The sequence below is a fragment of the Myxine glutinosa genome, chromosome 8, assembly GCF_964187855.1.
Source record: "Myxine glutinosa chromosome 8, kmMyxGlut1.1, whole genome shotgun sequence".
Classification (NCBI taxonomy): Eukaryota; Metazoa; Chordata; class Myxini; order Myxiniformes; family Myxinidae; genus Myxine; species Myxine glutinosa.
This window is the reverse complement of record NC_136268.1, coordinates 1,865,199-1,884,153: the sequence shown is the minus strand read 5'-3', so window position 1 is coordinate 1,884,153 and position 18,955 is coordinate 1,865,199. Positions and strand designations below refer to the sequence as shown.

The 18,955-nt window shown below is 43.7% G+C and overlaps 1 protein-coding gene across 1 annotated transcript in view; it reads right to left on the bottom strand.

Annotated features, from left to right (window-relative positions):
• Positions 1 to 2,578: 2,578 nt before the first annotated feature.
• The window catches only part of ELOA (elongin A), a 27,161-nt gene continuing 10,784 nt past the window's right edge, over positions 2,579 to 18,955 (bottom strand). Inside the window, exons 7-11 of the mRNA XM_068124024.2 lie at positions 17,797 to 17,894; positions 17,129 to 17,309; positions 4,475 to 4,595; positions 4,225 to 4,349; positions 2,579 to 3,665 (exon numbers count right to left, since the gene is read on the bottom strand). Coding sequence (XP_067980125.2) covers positions 3,604 to 3,665; positions 4,225 to 4,349; positions 4,475 to 4,595; positions 17,129 to 17,309; positions 17,797 to 17,894 — 587 coding nt within the window. The 3' untranslated portion in view covers positions 2,579 to 3,603. The remainder of the gene's footprint in view (positions 3,666 to 4,224; positions 4,350 to 4,474; positions 4,596 to 17,128; positions 17,310 to 17,796; positions 17,895 to 18,955) is intronic.

Sequence of the window (18,955 nt, the reverse complement as noted above, 5' to 3'; positions counted from 1 at the left end):
GATGGAGGGGAAAACCATAGTCCCCCTTTCGCTCCGCGGTGCGACGGGGGACAAAAATAAAATTGTAATACCCTCTGCCACCAACACCAGGTGGCACTACATGGTACACATTTACATAGAGAATTTAAGCCCCTCTCCCAGGCCCCCACACGAGGCCGCAGCCACATAACCTATGTTACCCCTCAGACAAAGTTGTATTTGTATTTGTACCCAGAATAAAGTATACAAGTGTTTATAGCTGGAGCACCTGGCGTTGCTCAAGCGAAAAAGAAACTAACATATTTGAAATGAGAGAAAATATAATGGAAAAGCAATTACATCCAAATCAGAATCGATCACAAATGTCAAATCATCATTTCACATTTTTGTTGAATATCTGCTGATGAATGTGCCTTTGATCACGTTTCTGAGTTAATTATGATAACGTTCAGGAAGAAGAAGAAGCCTTACTACCAACTTCATACCCTTCTGGAATTGTTCGATTTATTCGTGTTCAAATGTTTGCGAATAGTTTTGTATTTATTTATGTGAATGTGTACTTGTATATAATTATAACTGTCATTAATCGAAAAGGCTTCGGCACTAGAGAGATATTGTTTTAAAATCCAAAAAACGAACTCCCCCCTCCCCTCCCCCCCCCACAACACTCCCAGGCACTCACTGATGAAACTCTGAAAGTTTGATGAAGATCCGTTGACCTGTCTGAGAAAAATGGCGACACATAGACAGACCAACGGCTCTCTTATCATAGATTACCCTTAATTACTAAAAATTAATCAATTACCCCTTATTGTAGAATAATCTCCATGTCCGTCGTCTCATCCTTCTCACTTCACTTTTTCAAACTACCCATCACTACCTCATTGATCACCTCTTATGCAAACACTGAATCTTCCCCATTCTGTTGCTCTTTTTTGTATTATTCCTCTGTATGTCCATCCACCACCCACAATACCCCTCAGTAGTCTTTAAACCCGATGCCCTTTGTCATTCAGCTCATCCATGAACCTCAACAAAATACAAAAAAATCTTGTTTATGCTCAATCACCATCCTTCACTATATGTGGATATCACAATCTGCACATTTCTGTTGTGCACCGCTCCTTTCCTATTCCATCTCCAGATGCTACATGACGTCAAAGGGGCCTGGCGATGACAGGCGCTGAAAGGGAGCATTCAGTTTTCACTCCATTTTTTCCTTGTTTGTCCGGGCAATATCTCAGCCATTCTTTGAGCTAGGAAGCTGAAATTTGGGCACAAAAGTGAGCAAGTACTTTGGCAAAAACGGTATTTTTTTTGTTTTTTGATTAATCAATTATTTAATTATTAGCGATTTATTGAGTACTTATTTATTTTAAGCCTGGTGTTGGCTTAGCGGTTAGGGTGCCGGCTTGGGATCCTCGGATCCTGAGTTCGAATCCCGGTTGATCCCTGAATTAACGCCAGGGGGGTTGACTCAGCCTGTCATCCTTCTGAGGTCGGCAAATTGAGTACCACTTCACTGGTAATTCCCAGTGTGTCGCAAGAGGCGACCAACAGGGTTGGCAGCAGGAAGGGCATCCGGCCATAAAACATTGCTTCAAAACGGTGACCATGGTGATGAAAAAAGGCCAACCCCTGCTCTGCGGGGTAAAATGGCCTCTAAAGGTGGTTCCACCCTTCAACTAACACATTCAACTATATATTCATTTTCTTTAATACCAGTAACCGATTACCACATTTATTACAAGAACGCAGTACTTTCTGCAAACATGCTTCGCACTCTCCCATTTATCGCTCAAATCACTCTTTGCCCAACCGACTGCATATACAACGCACTAACTTTGTGTACAAGTATTAGCTTTACTCTGACCATTGAAATCTTTTGGCATGCACGTGATTTGTGTACGAGTGCAAGCTTCACTATTAGCCTTGGATCAACATAAAGAACTAGAATGAGCAATCAATCAAAGATTGCATACCCTCACCCCGACTTGTTTCGTGTGGTTTTATAGTATGTATTTTATAGACGTACTCACATTCTAAATGGTACATACTTTGTAGATGTGTTCACATTCGAATTTTACATACTTTATAGAGGTACTCGGTTGAAAAAAAAAGAGAATGTGTAATACTGGCTCCCACGAGGTGGCGTTTGTGGCCTACACATTTTGTGGAAACAAACAGACAGACAGAACCAAATGCAATACTCTCCTTTGGCGGAGGTAATAAAAATGGAATAAAAACAACTGGGTTCCAGAAAAACAACACCCCTTACCCTCCTTAAACATACTGTAAAATATTTATCTTTTAAATATCTAGAGACAACACAGCCGGTTAAACATCCCAAAATATAGTTAAACAGTACTTTCTCTGAAATCGTCATGATCGCACATGTGCAGAGAAGCACGACATACTTTTCCTCATTGCCATCCTGGCAAGTCAAACAAAACTGAAAATCATTCCAAACAAGAAGCGTACTGTTTTTAAGGATGCCATAAAGGACACAAACAACAGGCACGAAGAACTAATGTAACGTGATGGATAAGTTGGTGCAATAGACACTGCGTAAACAGCAGTAAAATCCGGAATCAATTAATTCATACGACTTTTACAATCTTTATTTTATTTAAGTTGAATTATATACTTGAACACTGTAGAACACAAATCACCTTTTTTGCACTTCCGAGAACTTCAGGTTTTGCAGTACTTGGACATGTTAAATAGGGTAAGGTTTCAATGGCGCTAAACTTCTGGAATTTGTTGTTTTTTTTAAACAAAGTTTAAAATCATTATTTTATTAAAATTGAAGTACAGTACATATTTGAACACTACATGGGGTAAGGTGTTCGATGAACTCTAGTTATTCCCTGTTCATGTTAATTTGCTTGCCACCATCTTGAATTCCATCGCATGCAATACAGCAGGAACACACAGTATTTGAGGATGTTGCTGAACAACGATGTATTCTTTCAAATTTTATCAATATGCATATATTACTCTCGTCTTTTATAAGCAAAAACCCAGGTCAAAATTATTAATTAAAAAAAAAAAAAAAAAAAAAAAAAAAAAACGCGCTCGCACACACCTCACTCTCCTGGCCCAACTTTACGGGCATGGCATCCACATCCACAACCGCCCCAATACAAATACAGATGTCAACCCTGAATGTGAAGGCTTACGACATGGAAGTGTCTATTTTTAATGTACAATAAATCACTGACGTTTCTTCTCGATTTTCCATGAAAATTCCAGCTTTTGCAAATCGTACCAGACCACACTTCAGCAACTATAAATAGTATGTCACCGACACCAAAACCAGAGGTGGATCTGTGGAAGCAATTCACACACATATACGAGAGCAGGTACAAACAAGCATTCTTTAGGAATAAGAGTTCCAAAACAAAAAAATAATAATAACAATAACAATAAGACAACTTTGGCGAGAACTCAACCGTTCACTCTCTGCACAGCCCGACTCCCATTGGTTTAAAATGAATTCAAATAAACGTTCACACTTAAAATTCATTTACTTTCCACCATCCTTCAAGTGCATGTCAATCCATGAGACCGTAATTTCCTATGATAAAAGGGTAAAGAGAGGGAGAGAAGACACTTAGTTGTTCATCTTCTTGAAAATCTGTTCTTGAAGGCTTTGATGGTTTTCGCCATCATTGGGGCAATTTCTATGGTGGGTGGGGGGTGGGGTGGGCGTGGTAAAGAGGTGTAAATTTCAATCAACGGTTTTGTTTGCCTTCTTTGTTGACAGAACACAGTGAAGGAATACTTTCTGGCAGCACGTACATTTCTGCTGCCATCAAATGCTTCCACAAAGCGGATCTTATGAACATTGCAGCACTGGAAATTTTTTTTTTGTATACATAATCGAGGCTCGTGAAAGAGCTGACATTTATCACACAAACAAATCAAACAGACAAACAAACAAAGTATGTAAAAAGGGGAGCGGCAGACAAGATGGGGAGAGAAGGGGAAGCACATAAACACAACATTTGAGAGCAGGGACATCGGGAATGTGTGGGAGGCAGAGGGCTTGGGGGGGAGGCGGCGTGGGAAGGGGGGGGGGGGGGGGTTGTGAGAAGTATAAACACAAGGACACCAAGGACTTCCAGGAAAGAAGTTGGTATTTCAAAAAAGTGGATTTGGGGTGAAATTAGCGGGGGTAGAAAAGATCACGGTTTTGGATGGGGGAAGATAAGAGATGGTGGTGATTGTGCAGATTCTTACTTTTGGGTTGCCTTTTATCAACGATCGTGATCGGACTGCTGTGCGATGTGGAGGGTGGAGGGGTCGAGTTTGCAGCACCTGCTTGGATTTGTAGAGCAGGAACCGTCTCCTCCTGTCGGTTTAATCTAAAGCAAATAAATGGAGGGTGGGAGGGAAATTGCCAAAATCACAATCGTAATGTTTACATGAAATCACAGCATCAGACTCTCCATAATTACCAACACCAAATGGCACACAAAGAAGGTCCTACCTAGGCCGCTCCGCTGCATGGATAGGTGCAAATCCACCTGTCCCATGCTTCTCTTGCCTTCGTCGAATGTCACGTGGAGGCTTGGCCATCGTGTTTACATATGCGAGCTTCACCTGTCGACCTGCAAGACGCAAGCAAACGAATCCAAGTGCTTTTCAACTTCAACTAGAACGCCACTCAGTAGAGCGCATACTCCCGCCGTGGGTCAAGTTGGAATAGTACGATTTCACAAAAGTTTGAGGGAGTAGTTCAGTGACAACACAAGACAAGACAACACAAGGCAAGACAAGACAAGACAGACACTGCACAGATATATATTTAGAATATATAGAAGATAATGTAAAAAACAACAAGGCAATTTCACTTACATTTTCAGATTCAGTGTTCAATTCTATATAAGTGAGTGTATTTTGGGGCATGAGTGACTTCAAATAAAATTGTAAGCCAGGAAAACGTTCGTTTCATTCCTTCGGGATACAACATGTAAAACTGGCCCAAACGTCAAAACAAAACTCGCTTATTTTAAGTCGTACAAGCTAATGCGACCACTCATTCTTCTGGGATGAATCCCGTGCACATGCTTGTCACACTTATAACTCAAGTAAGTCTTTATAATTCATCAAATACGGACACCGCGATTGACATTCGCTGAGGTAAATGTTGATATCTCTTCTGAGGTAAAAAAAACAAACAACAAAAAAAAAAAACCGTTTTAAAGCATTATACGTATCAAACGATACATTTTATGAAACGGGGAAACCGAATATACACTTATGTGGTTTTAAGATGATAGAATGTCTTTATTAGAAAAAAAAAAAATGAACATTGAAGATGACGCTGCTAACAAAATACACCGCTCTAACGCATAACCACGAGTTTAAACTACATTTACAACAAATATGAAAACTATTTTCATGTCACAATGTTAAATATAGAATATATAGAAGATAGTTTTAAAAAAATGAGCCCTATCTTCCAATGGTAAACATTCCTTCAAAAAATTCCTGGATCCGGAATAATTTCCTGAACTTCACCAAAAACTAATCAATTCTTCCTTATCCCAAGGGCAATCATCCCACCAACTTTCATCCAAATCCGTTCAGAACTTTTCCAGATATCTTGCGCGCACACACACACACACACACACACACACACACACACACACACACACACACACACACACACACACACACACACACACACACACACACACACACACACACACACACACACTACTCCCTGGCGGGAGTAATAATGGAGTACTGTACATTGTAGTGGCTGCACTGGAAGATGACTTGACACTGTTCATTTGGTCTTGAGCAAAGTTATTACCGCCGCCAGTGAAAGTGGGCCAAGGTTATGTTGTACCCTGTTTGTCTCCTTCTGACTGTGAGTAGGATATCTCAAAAAGTTACGGGTCGATTCATACGAAATCTGGTGGACAGGTCGATCAGATCTTGGTGAAGATCCAAATCCAGACACTAGAATTTTCCAAGTGACTCTTCACCATTGAGAAATAGGACCAAACAACGATATACAGTAGAGCATGATATCTCAAAAAGTTGTGGACAGATGATGACAAACCTTGATGGATGACAAGAACAAGCCGATTCGATTTCCGTTCGGGTCCGGATACAGATCCGGATCAGTACAAATCAGATACAGATCCGGATCCAAAACAGATCAGTTGTATACAAAACGTAAACCGTTCAGCCTGGCGGAGGTATGCACTCTACCGAATGCCGTTCTGGTATTTCTAATGTATTAATTTATTTATTTATTTTTCTTGTGCAAGGACAGCACTGTACTGACAATAGACAGCCTATTTATCATACTCTACAAATAGAGAAGTGTCTGTTTGTGTGTTTGTTTGCCTTCTATGCATTCTAAACTGCTGGGAGGAACGGGTTGAAATCTGCTGGTTGTCATCGAAAGGAAGGGGAGAGGAGTGGGGGAGGGGCACGGAAAGCTATTAGTCCACAAAGAAAACATTCAAGTGCCAGGGGTTCAGGGTGGGGGGGAGAATGCAAATTCTCTCCATACAAATATGTGGGAGGGGGTATTACCAGTCATATTAACATATGCCAAATCTGGGGAAATTAACCAATCCATAAGGACAGGTTTTCCCTGGTTTTGTGAATGAACCAAGAATGAAAACCAAGTAACAATCATGTTTTTTGGAATTTTACCTGCCCATTCATCATCCCCTTCGGCCTGATGTTGGCTTAGCGGTTAGGGTGCGGCTTGGGATCCTAGGATCCTGGGTTCGAATCCCGGTTGATCGCTGAATTAATGCCAGGGGGATTGATTCAGCCTGTCATCCTTCCGAGGTCAGCAAATTGAGTACCAGTTCACTGGTAATTCCCTGTGTGGACTAACAGGGTTGGCAGCAGGAAGGGCATCCAGCCATAAAACATTGCTTCAAAAAGGGGACCCCTGTGCCGGAAAAAGGCCAACCCCTGCTCTGCTATGCAGGGGAAAATGGCCTCTAAATGTGGTTCTTCTTCTTTCTTTCATTCATAATCCCCTTAGTCCCCTACCAGTTTCACCGGAGGGGACTATAAGTTTGCTCTCCATCTGTCTGTTCGTTCATCCATCCACCCATCCCCAGGAGCAGTCTTAGCAATGGGGCAGCTTGAGTAATTTCCCAGGGCCCCACACTGGAGGGGATCCGACAGCTGGCGGAGGCGATATACAGGACTTACTGAAGAATCCATCAATTACATCACCTAGTGTATAGAATGAAAAAAGTGGTCATCAACTGTATTTCGATTTTCTCTGATAGCAAAAAATTCCACCAACAACTAGCTCCAGATGTCTACCTTTCCTTCGCAAATGAGCTATTCCACTCGCATTCATAGTTTTTTTTTTGTTTGTTAATGACGCCAGACGTGTCGACATGTGATCGGTCTCGCTAGCACCATTCGTCGGTCGTATTTTTTACGGCGTAGTCCATGGGGCAAAGCCGTCGAGAACAGCGTTTGTCTGTCTGTATGCATGTCCCTCACAAACGTACACCAATCAGAGCTGAGAATCGGGTCACATGACAGGGGTGATGTAATGCGATGATGAAAATGAAATGTGACAAATGAAAATTTGGTCCAATGGACCAATGGGCCCACGATTTATGAAAATTGGGCACTTTATTCTTGTTCAGAGTGCGTTGGGTGGGAATATGGAGAGTGTGGGCTTTTTCATCCTGGACTTTTGGCCAGGGTCCCAGAATCACTAAGTCCCGCCCCTGTTCGTCCCACCTGTGCTTTTCCAGTCGATTCCCCCTTACCCTTTAACATATTGTCGTGTCCTTAGCTGATAAAGACCAGCCTTGGATGAATAGCCAGAACGGTCCTTAATTCCGAGGCGACAGCTGAATGTGACAGTTATTTTCGGCGTGCGTGGGATGGAAGGATGTGAAGTGCTTACCTGAACAAAGCACACAGGTTTATTCCCGAACCCACAAGACATGCAAACACGACCAAGAAAATTCAACGATAATGATTTAATAAAAATAAAGCAAGAAATGAAAATGTCAAAATAAATGTTGAGACAAGAACTAAAACTCTAACTGAGGTACCTCCACACACAGAATCAAATACACACGAGGGGATAGATAAAATAAAAATAAATGTTCCTTTAGCCGGCCGGCACTCAGCTTTGGTCCCAAATGGCTTTTAGGAGCTTGGTGGTCATCAAACCTCGAAGCCACCATGCGGGAAGCGCACAAGATGGCGTGGAGTCACTCTCCACGGCGCCATGAACGTGAGGTAATTTGTGAGAGCCGTCATCTTGAGTGTCCCTCTGCCCGAAACGCCAAGAGCCCCACAAACCGCCGCCTTATTGCTCCTCTAACGGCTGCAACAGCCTCCTCCTCCAAAGTGCCAAATGTCCACACAGCACAAGCACAGAAAATGCCGAGTATGGACAAAAATGTCCGAACTTTCTTGTCCATGCAAAAAGACAAAAGCCACTTCTCCTCCTCCTCCTCTTGCTCAAAGCTTCTGCATGCCGTCGCCCCGACCAATCCTGAACGTTGGGGGCGTGGCCTGCTGGCTACGATCTTTTGGAGGCTGGGTTTAGTTTGAGATCATGTTTGCTTGGCCTTTGTCGGTGGTTGTTGTTGTTTAAACTGAGGTTTTTATGGCCAGCCTTGTTGTAGTTGTAAAAACGTAGGGAAAAGCCACAGGAGGCAATCACACACTGGGGGAACTAACCTTAATCCCTATCTAGCTAACACAGCTTCACCCCCCGTGTGAAGACACAAACAATCTTAAGCTTCAGTTTCCCTACTTAACTTAAATGCATTGAGATGTCTCCTACACGTCCACGGTCCATCCTATAATTACACAATCCCATCTTTACTATGAGATTCCATCATCTACCCCCCACAAACGTAACAACATTCCACTGAAACTTGGTACATGACTTTATCATAAGTTACAGAACAAGTTTGAGTTTTGGGGCGTTTCGCCAATTTTTCACGGAGTTATACCCTTTTTGGACTTTGAAAAGACATATTACACAAGAGTCAGTTTTCCAGACTTTTTGGCGCACGTTTGACGAAACCGGGTCTTGTAAATTGGGTCTCGTCTGTCCGTCCGTAACCATATCTCGGACATGTATGGACTGATTTTGTTCATACTTGGCACAAAGACAATACATGAAGGAATGTACGTACATACATACATACATACATATATATATATATATATATATATATATATATATATATATATATATATATATGTATATATATATATATATATATATATTACGGTTTTGAGAGTGTAAATATAACATCATTAAAGGTTAAAGGTTTGCCCCCTAGTTAGTCCACAAGCAACACGTAGGCCCATTTAGAACATTAGTTATGTCATAGTATGTGTGAGGGTAAGGCCATTTCCACTAGTGATACCTGCGTTGTGTAAAGAAATAATAAGCTTAGGTCCCGTTCATTTTGCTTCCACCCTCCAAATCTACCTCGTTGGGTAGCATCCATCCCGTGCCCCATTTTGGCTACTGCACCTCGCATTAGGATGCTCACTAGTCAAGGGACATGAGGTAGGCCTGAGAGAGGGTGGGGCGGCGTTGAGGTCGGGGAGCGGCAGGGGGAGACGGTAAGAGCCACCAGCCAATCAGGGCTCGGGTGACATGGCGTGAGGGGCGTGGTAAGGGCACGGCTGGCAAGTTCCAGAGGGTTCGCTGGGCGGCGCTATAAAAGCCAACGCACAAAGCCCTTGAACAGGACTCGCGGGGAAAGGGCGTGCTGAGGACTGTCGAGGACTGCAAGGAATCGCGTTTTGTGAAGAGAACTTGCAGAGGATACGCGCACTGTAAGAGGACTTGGCCGATTTGCGCTCTGTGAGAGGACTCCTGCGGGAGAGGCGCTTTGCCATTGAACTGTATTGGGAGCGCATATAGCGCCGGTTCTTCTATTACGTTCGCGGCCGTGACCGCAAGTATAACCGCCAAGCCCGGTTCATCTATTACGTATGCGACCGTGGTCGCAAGTAACCGCCCAGCCAGCCTTACCTTTTGCCCCGCATTTAACCCCGTAATTGTCCGATCTGCGCCAACGACCCGCGGGGAGCTTCTGCCGCCCTGACCATCTTCTTCGCGGTGCAAGTCGAGGACCGGAGTGAACTGCCTGGACGCCATCATCCCTGGACCATCACCCTGACCTTCTGCAATCTCCGTGTGAGTGTCCGATTGTGAAACAGGCCCGTGTCCTGGGATAAGTATAAGACTGTATAAGCTGCACTGTGTGTTCTTCTTCTCCTTCCTGTACAAATTGTAAATAAATCGTGTTCTTCCTTGTTTCTTCCTAATTCGACCGTATCAGTGATTTCCTCCATTAGGTAAGCGTGGCACGATCAGAACCGCTTGGATCGGGTTTAGTCCTTGTTAACGGCCCGGGTCACGGTTCGCTATCGCTCGGCGTTTCTACCTATAACCGTGATTCGGGCGGGGTTTATTTCCTTGCTTCCTGGGCGGCGTTGGTACTTAGGTAATAGGAATTCGGCCTACCACCTTATTCAACGCCGTCCGGAAGGAACGTCATAGCCCCGGGTCCCGTCGACTAGTAAAAGACAAGGGGACACCCCCCCCCCCCCCTGGTAAGGGGAGAAGGCCGACGCTGAGATCCGCAACAATATATATATATATATATATATATATATATATATATATAGTCATGTTCCTGGTGATTAAAATCTTCCAAGGAAACAGATTTTCGAACGAACTTTAACTCCGAGGTGTTCAATCAAAATATAGCGGAGAATGCGCATGGGGGGGGAGAGAGAGAGACCGAAGAGCGCTTACCTTCACGGATATCACCGGCAGTCCTCAAACCTGCAATAATCAACTCTCACGACACGGAATTTAAACTGTACAAAAATACCGGTTTTATTAAAGAAATGCCGGTGACAAAATAAAACACGGCCAAATAAAACTATATTCATAAATTGAAATGTCCCCACACAGACTCGTGAACAGACAAAGGATAAAATAATTGGAAAATAAATATGTGTTCTTTGTGTGGCACTTCGCTCAAATCGGCTGGGGTGTCTCGTCAGGAATTGTCAAGATCGTCTGAGGACTTGGCGTCTTTGCGCGCAAAACGCGCTCGTTGGCATGAAGTAGGCCTCCCGCACGGCCCTCTCACTCCTGGCTCCGTGTGCTAAGCGAACGGCCTTGATGTGCTGTTCGCTCCTCCAGTTGTGCTTGTCCTCACGAGCTCTGCACGGAAACCGCAGCTCCCCATCCGGAGTTCCGCCTCCTCACGACCACCAGCGAGACATCGGAACACGACTGCCCGCGATGAATCCTCCTTGTGCAAGAGAGAAAAATGTGACGTTCGCTATGGGATCCAGAATCAGAAGAAGCGAGAAGACGTCGATGCTGAGAGAGATAAAATGTCGATGCTGAGAGAGAGCTTTTCAGCGACCGTTCACCGACAAAGTCCGGACCCAAGAGATAAGAGAAAATGTTGGCACACAACCGTTCACCACCAGTTCCAAAATGAGAATAAGCGAGAAGGGAAGATGTCCGCCGTTCCACATATTTTGTACGTGCGGCTCTGACGTCATCAGTGCCTGCTTCACCAATCGCATAGTCCCATCTTACCGGTCCTTGTGTCAATCAAATCCCGGACCAATCACTGCTCTTCTACTCGTGGCCTCAGAAACCTTTTGTGCCTCTGCGCTCACCAAGTCGGTGTTATCCACTGTAGTGTTTGATGCCTGGTTTCCGGTTGGTTTTTAATTAGTGCGGTTAATGGCCGATTTCTGGTTGGAAATTTTCTGGAGAAGGGAGAAACTTCCAGAAGGACAACCATCACTGCAACAATCCACCGATCTGGGCTTTATGGCAGAGTGGCCAGACAGAAGCCAAACAGTTCAATCTTGGTTTCATCAAACCACAGAATCTTGTTTCTCACAATCTGGGAGTCCATTAGGTGCTTTTTTGCAAACTCCAAGCGGGCTTTCATGCGTCTTTCACTGAGGAGAGGCTTCCGTATATATATATATATACACACACACACACACACACACACACACACACACACACACACACACACACACACACACACACACACACACACACACACACACACCTGGTCAGAAGTTTAAAAACACCTCAATTTTTCCAGAAATTTAAGCAATTCAAGTCCAGTGAATAACCTGAAATGGTACAAAGGTAAGCAGTAAACTGCTCGAGGTTAAAAATAAAAGTTTATTGTTAGCAAAAATGGGAAAATAATGTAAATAGCAGTTATGTTGTAAAAAAAAAAAGGCCTTCTTCAGGGAACAAGTAATGGGTTAACAACTTACAGCTGTTCTGCAGCAATGCAAGTAAATTAAGCCTTGAAAGTTGATGCAAACAATTCCTACAGGTGTCCCAACCTCTGCTGATTACTTGATTACAAACCCCCTGTCTGTATATAAGCAGTATTGGAACAGACTGTTATTACACCCTCTGAAGCATTATTTGGACAATATTGCACTGCAGGAAGTAGTATATTGCTATCATAATGGTGAGAAAAAGGCAATTAACAAAGGAAGACAGACAGACCATTATAACCCTTAAAGGTGTAGGTCTTTGCTTTAGAGAAATTGCAAAGAAAGCCAAGGTGTCAGTGAGTACAGTTTCCTACACCATCAAAAGGCACTTGGAAACTGGAGGAAACTCTGACAGGAAGAGGTCTGGCAGACCCAAAGCCACAACAGAATCAGAAGACAAGTTTCTGAGAGTCAACAGCTTGCGTGATAGGCGGCTCACAAGACAACAGCTTCAAGCACAGCTTAAAATTGGTCGAAGTAAGAAAGTCTCAGTTTCAACTGTGAAGAGGACTTCGAGCTGCAGGTTTGACAGGTCGAGTGGCAGTAAGAAAACCATTGCTGAGATGGCAAAATAAGAAAAAGAGGCTTGCCTGGGCCATGAAGCACCGCCAGTGGACTACTGAAGACTGGAAGAAGGTCTAATGGACCGATGAATCAAAATTTGTAATCTTTGGTTCATCACGCAGGGTTTTTGTACGCCATCGAGTAGGCGAAAGGATGGTTCCTCAGTGTGTGACACCAACTGTCAAACATGGAGGAGGAAGCATGATGGTCTGGGGCTCTTTTGCTGGATCCAGAGTCGGCGACTTGCACAGAGTGACTGGCACCCTGAACCAAAAAGGCTACCACAGCATTTTGCAGCGCCATGCAATACCATCTGGTATACGCCTAGTTGGTCAGGGGTTCATCCGACATCAAGATAATGACCCGAAACACACCTCCAGGCTATGTCAAAACTACCTGCGAGGAAAAGAACAAGACGGTAGGCTTCAAATCATGGAATGGCCAGCACAGTCTCCAGACTTAAACCCCATCGAGCTGGTTTGGGATGAACTGGACAGAAGGGTGAAAGCAAAGCAACCTACAAGTGCAACACATTTGTGGGAACTTCTGCAACAGTGTTGGGAAGAACTTCCCGAACAATATTTGATTTCCATTGTAGAAAGAATGCCACAAGTGAGTTCGGCAGTTATACCTGCAAAAGGTGGCTACTTTGCAGAGTCCAAAATTTAAATTAAATTTTGTTAAACAAAATGTTTCTATTATTTCTTTTTTTATCTCCAATTGTTTATTTGTTCTGTGCTTAATTTCAGAGTACATTGAGACATTAAACTGCGTAAATTTCAATAGAAACTGGAAAAACTGAGGTGTTCTAAAACTTTTGACCGGTAGTGTACATATGTGTGTGTATATATATATATACACACACACACACACACACACACACACACACACACACACACACACACACACACACACACACACACACACACACACACACACACACACAATCATTTTGGTTCGTGTTGTGATAAAAGATTGCCGACTGGCGGCCATTTTAGTCGTAAAAAAAAAAACAATGTTTAACACATCCTCAACCATTTCTCGTAAATGCATTTACTGATCTTGCTCAGACTTGGCACACGGATAATGAATGATGGATTACATAAGCACATCATTTCTTTTCGAGATCAGATGCAAGATGGCTTACTGGCGGCCATTTTGGTACTTAAACGTGTCCCCAACCATTTCGCGGACATGCATGGACTGATTTTGTTCAAACTTGGCACAAAGACGAGACACAGACCACAGTCAGTGGTGGCACCAATTTAACCATCATTGCGCAGCATCTGCAGACAGCTACTTTGGACATCAAGGGCAGCAGTCATCATACCGATGACCTGACCAGTCTGCTGCGCAATCGTGCATCAGACTTCACGTTGCATTTGCTGCACCTGCAGCCAACGATGCTCATAGGAATAGAGAGTGGGAGAGGGATAGCACACACCTTTGTACTTTAATCGCTTCTCTGTGCAGGTTCTTCCCTACATTGGCACCTGCTCACCTACTCACCCATTTTTACCTACACAGCCATCGCACAACACACGATGCTTAGTGAGCACGCCAATGAAGGGAAGAGAGTCGTCAAAAGCGACGACTCACGCGATCACCATCATCATACATATGCAGAAGATTTTGTTTAATAATCCGACGAAAGAGGGCAGACTGGCGGCCTTCAACTCCGTATAGCAAAATTACGAAACCCACGGGGTCTATGACATTTTATATCTTTTTCTCCTCGTTCCTCTTACCCTTTAACATATTGAAATGAAACCTGGTAGGGGACATGTATTACAAAGCAATTCTCCCCCTTGTTTTTGCTCTTTTGCTCAACTTCCAAGGTGGTAGACTGCTCGCAGCCACCCGGAACGATATCACAATCTTTTAGCGGAAACATTGGTTTCATTGCAAGTTCTTGGGGCAGGCTGCTGGATTGGGGGCAGGAGGTGGATTATTTGGGTTTTTTCTGCCTTACAGGTTGCGTTCCTGGTTCTGCGCTGCACATTAGAGGTTACCGTTGGAGGCGGTGTTCCCACAGGTTTGCCGCCAAAAATCTAGAATCCCAAACCTTGGTGTAACGCCGTCGAATGCTGCAATGCTGCATCATCTCAGATCTCTTTCTCTGCCAGTTTGCTACTGGACTGCAGTGCACAAGGGGCCGTACACAACGGTATTAGTTTGCATTTTTGGTGCCACCTGAAATGCTTCTTTGTTTGCTCATTTGTTGTTCTTCTCACCCCTCGTTAAATATCTGTGGACCAATCATCTGAAGCACTCTCATCTTGACTTTATATTTAACATCTTCTTTCTTTGCTTTTCCACCCAGGGGGCCCCGCCAGGCTGAACAGGTTACGTTTTGTATCACAATGATAGGCCGGATCTGGATCCAGACTTGAACCAAAATCGAATTGCCATTTTCTTGTCACCGAACCAACTCATCCACCAAGTTTTGTCATAATCCGTCCACAACCTTTTGAAAAATCGTGCTCACAGACAGAGACAGAGGTGGAAACAAAACCTCCGTCCACCTTCAGTGGCAGAGGTAACAAAGTTGTTGTTTTTTTTTCTTGGTTTTGGGACTTGATCCTTCCCCAGGTGTTAATAAAAATAACTCTTACCTAGAATCACAACCATTAATTATCCACAACTGAGTTTGTTGGGCTGGCTGCTGCCTTAATCTGCACGCCAATAACTAGATGTTAAAGGTTATATATTTTGCATTATTTATTTGTACTTCTTTTCGATCCGTCACAAAACCAAAGAATAGATAAACCAATAGGCCTGAAGGGGAAAAAAGATCATCAAGCCTTACTCAGAAGCCTTTAAAATCAAATGACCAATAGATTAGTGACGTGAAGACTTAAGATTGGTGGATTATCAAATGATGGATACTGCACAAATGGGGCATTCGGGCAGGTAAATCTGTCTTTAACCAATCATGGGTACTTTGGCTACTAGTATCTCATTTGGTTGGACATGGGTCATAGTTTTAAGAGAGTTAGGATAGCTAGGCCATTTGATTGATCCTTCGTGGGCCAAAGGGAGATTGATCTCCTCCCCGAATACAACCACCAGTTTTTAATTCATTCCATCCAGTCGTTCAGGAGTGTATAGTCTAAGCAAAACAAACAAAAACACCTCTCAAATTATACATACTGTAGTATGACTGTGGGTTACCAATGTGAAAATTTGAAATCATACGCAAAACTAGAAAAGCACTTGGTAGAGCGCATACCTCCGCCAGGCTGAATAGTTTACGTGTTGTATCCACCGATAGGTCAGATATGGATTCGGACCTGAACCAAAATCGAATCGGCTTGTTCTTGTCACCTAACTCATCCACCAAGTTTGGTCATAATCCGTCCACAACTTTTTAAGATACCGTGCTCACAGAGACACACACAGAGAGACACACAGAGAGACACACAGAGAGACACACAGAGAGACACAGAGAGAGAGAGAGAGAGAGAGAGAGAGAGAGAGAGAGAGAGAGAGAGAGAGAGAGAGAGAGAGAGAGAGAGAGAGAGAGAGAGAGAGAGAGAGAGAGACACAAACAGACAGACAAGGTTGAAAACAACCTCCATCCACCTTTGATGGTGGAAGTAACAAAGCCAAATTCATATTTTGGAAAGTGTTGGCATTTAAATAACAAAATAAAAGTTTATTGTACCAAATTGATTTATTGCAGCTCAGGTAGGACAAACAGGCAGGCAGGAGAAGACACAATCAGCTGTTTCAAGCAAAGTCGATGGTATATTTACACAAACTCGGGGCGGAAAAACACCCAAGGAAGAGGGAAGTGATAACGAATTAAATAAACACAGGAAGAGGTGAATAAGATTGTGAAGCAAGACAAGGATACTGTTTTGAAATGCTAAAACCATTAACAACAACAACAACAACAACAACAGGCATTTTATGGCCATTTTCCCTGCCAGAGCGGGGGTTAGCCCTGCGGTCCCCATGACAATCTTCTCCATTTTGCCCTATTTTGTGCATCTCCCCTTGTTAACCCCCTTCCCGCATTTCTTCTTCCACCACCTTTAGCCAAGTCTTTCTCGGTCTTCCCCGGCCTCTACTTCCTTCTACATTCTTTTCCATCACTCTTCTCAACCAGTCACTTTCATCCTTCCTCAACACATGACCAAACCATCTCAACCTGTTCCTCTTTAGAGCTAAAGCCATTAACTGTTGTGATAAAAATGAGAAAACAAAGCAAAAGAGCAAACATTCGAGCGAGAGAAAGAATCAGTACCTTTAGGTTTGCCGGAATGCATCGAGCTGATACTTTGTGTAATCTTCCTTAGTCTATCCTCCCGCTCATCGTGCTTGCGCAAGTAGAATTCTCTCCAGGATTCGAACTCCTCTCGGGAGTCGTTCCTGAAATCCTTTTTGGCATTTTGCATCCAAAGCCCGTCCGTATCCTCGACAAAGTGCTGAAAAAGGTACACAGGTATTGAAGCATATTTGCAGACCTCACACGAGCCGCTTCCAACGCTTCACGGAATCACTTTCTGCACCAAATTCACATCTCGTGAAAGCTTCCAGAAACTGTGCTGAAGCAGCAGAAATGAGATCGGAGCACATATCAGTGTTCCAACTGGAATTTCCTTTGGGCATGGCGCAATACGTCAATAAAACTCAAGAAGGAAGTGGGGACAGGAGCATAGGGGGAGCCAGGAGAAAGTGTGTTGGGGGTGCGAGGCGAGGGGGAAGGGGGCATCCTCGACCCCCAAAGGAAGTACACCAGTAATGCAGTAAACTGCTGGTGTCACCACTACATGAAGGCGACCCTATTGTCTGACCACCGTGTTGTCTAACTATGACGTGTGCTGTAAAATCAGGTATCAAATACACATGGGGATATTAAAAATAATTTTAAAGCACACAATTAGGAGGTGCCCGTGCTCTTTGACTACTGACCGGGTTGCAGTCCTCAATGCGGTAAAGTTGTTCAGGTGTGCATCGCTCCAGTACGGGCTCCAGGATGTCAAATGGCACACCGCCTACTTCATGGATCGCTATTTATAGTGAAGAAATTTAAGTGGAAAGGGGCAATTAATGAGATCTAAACGCAATGAAGAAACAAATAAAAAGCATTAAAACAGTACACACAAAGGTCTCCATATATACACGGGTTGTGTTCCTGAAATTGGCCACAAATATCCAAACTGCACATATAAAATACTTATGAACTACAGATTGGCGCGAGCTGCATAATTCCGAATCTTTACCGCATATATCGAATTTTGGTGGAAATACATTAACCGCATGAATGAATACACAGACAGAGACCTCACAGTAATCAAAACGGATGGAAACCACTTCGAGCTGGGAGTGGTAGGTTTTGATATTTTTTTGTTTTTTTTTGTGTATACTGAATCGAGGCTCGTGAAAGAGCTAACATTTACTTCACAAACAAATCAACCAGACAAACAAAATACCCAAAAAGAGGGAGCGGAAGACAAGATGGGGAGAGAAGGGGAAGCACACAAACACAACATTTGAGAGCAGGGAGATGTGTGGAAGGGAGAGGGCTTGGGGGGAGGAGGCGTGGGAAGGGGGGGGGGGGGTGAGGGAGAAGTATAAAACACAAGGACACCAAGGACTTCCAGGACAGAACAAATTTGGAACAAATTCCCAGGTTGCTCGAGTTTTGCTTCAATGTCGTTGCTTGCTGGGTCCAAAAACTTGATATGAAGCTTTACCACAACAAACATTCTTAACCTAGTCCACCAAAATATCTTGGGTTAAATCCACCCATACTTGGGATCAGCTGTAGTAGTTGGTGGTGCCTCTAGTTTTTAATTTACATCTCCACAATTACAATGTGTTTTTTTGTTTTCGGTCAGGTCAGTCTTTTGGGACTGCCACTGGTAACATGCAACCCAGTGCTACCTGCGGCATGGTTGGGTTGTCGGCGACTAAACCGACATGCATCGCTGGCTTTGCTAGAGGGGAGGATGACTGACACCCTGCCAGGACCAAAACAACACCTGGCAAAGGGTGAATGAGCTCCCATATGGAGCCAACGACCATCCAGTAAGGAGATGGTGTCTCCTTAAAAAAACCCATCTTGTTC